Source organism: Pongo abelii, chromosome 20 (assembly GCF_028885655.2).
Source record: "Pongo abelii isolate AG06213 chromosome 20, NHGRI_mPonAbe1-v2.0_pri, whole genome shotgun sequence".
In the NCBI taxonomy this organism is placed as follows: Eukaryota; Metazoa; Chordata; class Mammalia; order Primates; family Hominidae; genus Pongo; species Pongo abelii.
Window position 1 is genome coordinate 14,557,643 of NC_072005.2, and position 5,551 is coordinate 14,563,193.

Below are 5,551 nucleotides of genomic sequence, written 5' to 3' on the forward strand. Positions count from 1 at the left end.
GCCCCTTGGCCCCAGAGCCAAGGTCTGCTGAAAAAGCCAGGGACCCTGAAGAAAGGCAGAATTAGGAGCCAGACCCTGCCTCTCCCCACCGCTACTTTGACTCCAACCTTCATCAAAACATGATCCCCAAGGCCACTGTGCTTGGGTCTCTGGTGTTTTGGACCCCGAGTCTGGGTGGAAGTTCTCCAACCCAGTTATGGCTGCGGAAGGGAGACTTATCTTTCCCTTGCAGGGCACTTGCCTCCCGCCCATCCCACCCTCCCACCTTGATTGCATTTGGAGGGATGCCCAGGTCCCCACCCCACCCCCAAAACCAGCAGAACCCTCAAACAGAGTCGCAGGACCGCTCCCCTGAGGTTTAGCATCAGTCTTTAATGCTGTCGCGCTTCATTGACAAGTCACACACTTTGGTCTCATGTTGGCAGTGGCAACTTACAATGAGTCTAAAGGTCTGAGCACCAGACTGGCCTCCAGGGAACAGACATTTGTTCCAACTCCCCTTCCCTCCCCAAGATTTCTTCAGAATTCCATTATGGCCCTATACAGAGAGCAGTGGCTGCCGGGGACAGGTTTTGAGTGTACACCAACTATACATGGAATTATAAAAACATATTTACAGACGTTCCACAGTGCTCCTGTAATCAGAAGCAAAGACCCTTTTATCAAAAGGGATTGTATCTAGGGCTGTGCAAAATTCAAAAGGATCAGATCCCTTTGAAAAAGTCCATAGTCCATGAAACAAAAAATTACCTGGGCCACTGGTAAGCCCCAGGTGTGCCAAGATTGCCTTACAGAAATGTAGAGTGTGACCCACAAAGTGAGGACATTCAGCTTCACTGGAGCCAGAGGTCAGGAAGGCCCCTTGCTGGGGCCAGGCTCCCAGACCCTCAAGGGAGAGGTGGCTGCACTTGCTGGAGTCACTCACTGGAGGCTGGCTCCCTTGGTCCTGCTGGAACAAGAGGTATTGCTTGTGGGCGCCAGCCAGGCAGTCCTGCAGGAATAGTTCAGGTTCTCAATTTGAGATGGCCAAAGAGAAGACAGAATTCTCCAGGAGAAGAGCAAGACATGGGAGACAAATACAGAATAAACCACGAACTGATCACACAACAGAAACGGAGGAGTGTACAGGGTCTGGGAACCAAGACAGCAGGTCGACATTATCTACCAGCCAGAAGCAAAGGGACACAGAGGGATCAAGTCCAGCTGCTGGTCTGCCTCTCACCCCTGGACAGGGACTGGAGGTGGATGTGGGCCCATCCCGGGAGGGCTGCCGGACCCAGCGGGGCAGACTGGAATGCCTTTTCCTGCTGTTCCCACCACCTGATGCCCTATAGCTGGAAAAACCACTGAAGTCTAGTGTACGACTTTGAAAGATTGTAATACATGCTCTGGAAAACATCCAGCAGTTCCAAAGCCCTCCCTGGGCCCTCCCACCCCTCATGGTCCACAACTGGTAGAAACGTCCAGAAATCCTTGAGCTCTGGAAAGGTCCCCGGTCAGTCCCTCGGGAGTTCAGATAGCTATATTGGAAGAACCTGCTCAAGTACGGTTCTTGATGTCTGGGGAATCCTTTCGGGGAAGATCACTTCAAACTCAATAATGAGGTCCCCACGTTTCTCGGGTGTTTTGGGGAGGGGGAGGCCTTCTCCAGGAACTTTTCGCCGCATGCCAGGCCTGATGACATCTTTGAATACGACGGGTATCGTCCTGCCGTCCAGAGTGGGGACGTTCACTGTGCAGCCACACAGAGCCTTGAAAAGCAAAGGGACAGCATTAGATGGAAGCTGGCTCAAGAGGCTCAGCTCTTGCCCAGAGGCCATCTGGCATAGAGTAACACCCATCAGGCCTCTGCAGCTAAGACCTGGCCCCCAAATCTACACGTCCCCACCACGAAAGCTCCAGAACAGCGCCCTGGTCAGTCCTGTTCACTGTTGTGCCCCAAGTCTGACACGCACCACACACCCCAACACATTTGTTCAGCAAATACTAAACTGCTTCAAAAACCAGCCATCGCCCTCTACAGACACCGCCCCACCTGGCACCTTACCTCCCGGAGGCTGATCCTGGCAGGATAAATGACATCAGAGCCATCTCTCTTAAAGATATTGTGGGGCTTGTCCTTTAAAACAAAGACGATATCAGCTGGAATGTTGTTGGAGGTCTGGTCTCCTTCCTTGGGGAAAGTGATTTTGGTCCCTTCTTTCCACCCCTTCTTCACTTCGATGGTCAGTATTTTATCTTCGTTTCGAATGCTCTTTCCGTCGGGGTTTAGCCGCTTGTGGGAGATTTTCATCTTCTTGGTACAGCCACTGTAGATCTCTTCAAGGGAGACTCGAAGGTCGTGGGTGACTGGGGGATCTTGCTTCTTTCGGGCGGGCTCTTGGGCAGAGCGGGAGCGGCCAAAGTTCACGTTGGTGAAGCCACCCATGCCCATAGGGAAGCCAGAGAATGGGTCATCAATGTCCATGCCTTCTTCCCCGTTCCGCTGCCCAAAAAAGGTGTCAAAGGGATTTCTGCCACCGAAGAACTCAGCAAACATGGCATGAGGGTCTCCATGGAATGTGTAGCTGAAAGAGGTACCATTGGCACCACCACCGCTACCGCCACTGGGGCCACTGCCCTTTAGCCCTGAAAAGCAGAATTAGAAGCAGTCAGATAGCTGAACAGCAGACTCTCTCTCGAGCTTCCCTTACAGGGAAAAAACCTTGGAAGCCATGGGGGAGGAACTTTGTTTAGTCTGTCAGGGGAGAGCAAGGAAGAACCCCAAGCTTCTACCTCTCACCGCAGCAGCAACAATACTTCCGCGTAGCCTGACAGTGGAAAAGGACTCATGCGGTTAGGTGTCCACCTCCAGGTGCCACCCAGGCCCTGCCACTCCTGGACTGACCCATCCTCCTGGCAATGTCACCAAGAAATGGCTAAAGACACATGGTCCAGGGTCGGCTTTCGGTAAGTGTTTACTCTCAACGTTTTAGGGCTAGTGATGTGTAGGAAGAGTAGAAATAAGAAAAAAAAAATAGATCGGGAGTTTTTAAATTCTCACACATTAGCATTCACTGCCACCATCCTTGCACAAAAAGTCAGCTCCAGATCAAGCCCAGAAGCCAGTCTGAGTCATCAACGGGCACAGGGACAAAAAGCCCCGCTCTCCGCACCTGGGCGGCCGCTGCCTCCTGCGTACCCGGCCGAGGCCAGGTCATCACTTCCCGGGAATTATCCCAACCCAGCCTCCAAGCCCGCGAACGGGGTCCGCGACTGCATTCACAGCCCCGCGCCCCGCAGCTGAGTCGGAAGCGCCGCCCTGCGGACCCCGGCGGCCGAGCCCAGGTGAGCCCGGGTCCGCAGCGGGCTCCGCCGCGCTGTCCCCGTCGTCACCCCCGTCTCCCCCACCCCCCTGCACCGCACCCCAGGGCTGCTCGGGGCCGCGGGAGGAGGAGCCCAGGGAGGGGCAGCCCCAGACATGCTAGAAGCTTCTGGGTGAGCGGCTGGGCCAAGGCTCCTCCTCCCACCGCGCGGCCGCCAATCCGAGGGCGGAGGCCCGCGAGGCCGGAGGGCGGGGCAGCTCGGCCCCAGGGCCGGGGGCGTCCTCCCCGGGGGGCCGCCGAGAAGGGCCAGCGTGCCTCAGTTTCCCTGTCTGTCAAACGGCGGGGCCGCGCCCCTGGCCGCGAGCACACACCTTCCTCCCCGTAGCGGTCGAAGATCTCGCGCTTGCGCGGGTCGCTGAGCACGTCGTAGGCCTCGGCGATCTCCTTGAACTTCTCCTCGGCGCCGGGCTCCTTGTTCTTGTCCGGGTGGTAGCGCAGCGCCTGGCGGCGGTAGGCCCGCTTGATCTCCTCGTCCGACGCGCCGCGGGCCAGGCCCAGCGTCTGGTAGTAGTCTTTACCCATGACCCCCACCTGCGGCCCGCCGACCCGCTGTCGCCGTCCTCCGGCTCCGCCACCGCCCGGTCCCGGACTCTATATACCCGTCCGGCGGAAGCTTCCAGAGCCCGCCAGCCTCCTCCAGAACCTTCCGCCCCGCCCCCCCTGCAGCGCCGGCCAATCGCCGCCGCCCTTTCAGCGACACACGCCATCCGGGGCGGGGCCTCGCCGTCAACGGCCGCCCGCGCGGGGCCACGCCCCCTCCCGCTCCGCCCTCGGCAACGCCTCCCCGCGGCGCGCGCGCACAGGTCGGAGGAGGCCCCGCCCACCTTTCGGGACGAGCCAATCGCGACCTTCTTTCACTCTCTGCGCGGCCCCAGCTACCCTGCGTCCCGCCCTCCTCCTGGGTCAGTGGGTCGGGAGCCACAGCGAACATGCTGTTCCGGGAAGGGGTGGGGCCTGGGACTACCCAGTCCTTTCCCCGGGAGGTGATTAAACCTTCCCGCCCTTGTCTCGCGGGGCCTGCGGTGGGCTCATGCCCGGTGACGCCGGACGAACTACCTAACCTGTGTCTGCCTAACCCAGTGGACCCCTTCTATCTACAACATGGTAATAAGAACCTATCAGGCCGGGCGCGGAGCCTCACGCCTGTAATCCCATCACTTCCTGAGGCCAAGACAGGAGGATCTCTTGAGCCTAGGAGTTGGAGACCAGCCTAGGCAACATAAGGAAACTCCGTTTCTATTTAAGATGAACAAACAGGCCGGGCGTGAGGGCTCACACCTGTAATCCCAGCATTTTGGGAGGCCGAGGCGGGAGGATCACCTGAGGTCAGGAGTTCGAGACCAGCCTGGCCAACATGGTGAAACCCCGTCTCTGCTAAAAATACAAAAATTACCCGGGCGTTGGTGGCACGCACTTGTAATCCCAGCTACTCAGGAGGTTGAGGCCTGAGAATAGCTTGAATTGGGGAGGCGGAGGTTGCAGTGAGCCAAGATCCCGCCGTTGCACTCCAGCCTCGGCAACAGAGCGAGACTCCGTCTCATAAATACATAAAATAAAATAAGTAAAATAAAGTAAAATGAACAAAAAACCCACCAGCGCTATTCTCCCAACTGTGGGGAGAAGGATGTTGGGACGGAAGACTGCCTCTGTTCTCACCTCCTAAAGCAAGGTGAGGATCTGGACGGAAGCTCATCTCCCAAGGTTCTCCCAGTCCTGCCTTCTTCCCTTTACTGCCCTCTCAAGAGCGCTTGCCGCTAAATTTGAAATTTATCTTGTTTCTTGGCTTTCAATGTGTCTTCCCTCCCAGTCTGACATCGCCACCTGGGCAGAGGCCAGGTCCTGTCTGCACTGGGTCCCCAGTGCCTGGAACGCAGTGAGAACCTCATAAATATTCCCCGTTCTTACACACGTGCTTCTTTTTCTTCCCCAACTACCTTTATAATTTGGGGGGACATAGGTGTGTCACATACCTTTCAAGGCCTCTTTCCTCAATTGTAGGTAACACGATCGCGTTTGGCTCTGAAAGTCTGGGGTGCCTCCGTCAAGGACAGGGCTGATGGGAAAAGGAGGCTCAGAAAGGGGTTCCACCTGGGAAGGGCCCAGGGAAGTGGGGGAGGTTCCTGGAAGAACTGCCTGGGAGGTCAGAGCCACGTAACACTGGCTCTGGAACCAGACAGCTGGGCTTC

General features: G+C 57.1%; 1 protein-coding gene across 3 annotated transcripts; it reads right to left on the bottom strand.

Moving 5' to 3' along the window:
* Positions 1–352: 352 nt before the first annotated feature.
* On the bottom strand, positions 353–4,111 carry DNAJB1 (DnaJ heat shock protein family (Hsp40) member B1). Of its 3 annotated transcripts, none has more exons than XM_002828794.6 (3): positions 3,677–4,111; positions 2,048–2,628; positions 353–1,751 (listed from the first exon to the last, which is right to left on the bottom strand). In XM_002828794.6, exons 1-3 carry the CDS (start codon positions 3,885–3,887, stop codon positions 1,521–1,523), a joined length of 1,023 nt encoding a protein of 340 aa, XP_002828840.1. In that variant the 5' UTR covers positions 3,888–4,111; the 3' UTR covers positions 353–1,520. The 3 variants fall into 3 exon arrangements, with proteins under 3 accessions (XP_002828840.1, XP_024094196.1, XP_024094197.1); XM_024238428.3 differs by lacking the exon at positions 3,677–4,111 and adding an exon at positions 3,044–3,413; XM_024238429.3 differs by lacking the exon at positions 3,677–4,111 and adding an exon at positions 3,156–3,329.
* Between the last annotated feature and the right edge of the window lie 1,440 nt (positions 4,112–5,551).

Bases quoted from the DNA above. Each gene is read 5' to 3' on its own strand.
- DNAJB1 (XM_002828794.6), bottom strand. From the start codon at position 3,887: ATGGGTAAAGACTACTACCAGACGCTGGGCCTGGCCCGCGGCGCGTCG. The intron at 2,629-3,676 runs GTGTGTGCTCGC...TCTGCTTTTCAG, and splicing joins CGACCGCTACGGGGAGGAAG to GGCTAAAGGGCAGTGGCCCC. The intron at 1,752-2,047 runs GTAAGGTGCCAG...TTGCTTTTCAAG, and splicing joins CCAGGATCAGCCTCCGGGAG to GCTCTGTGTGGCTGCACAGT.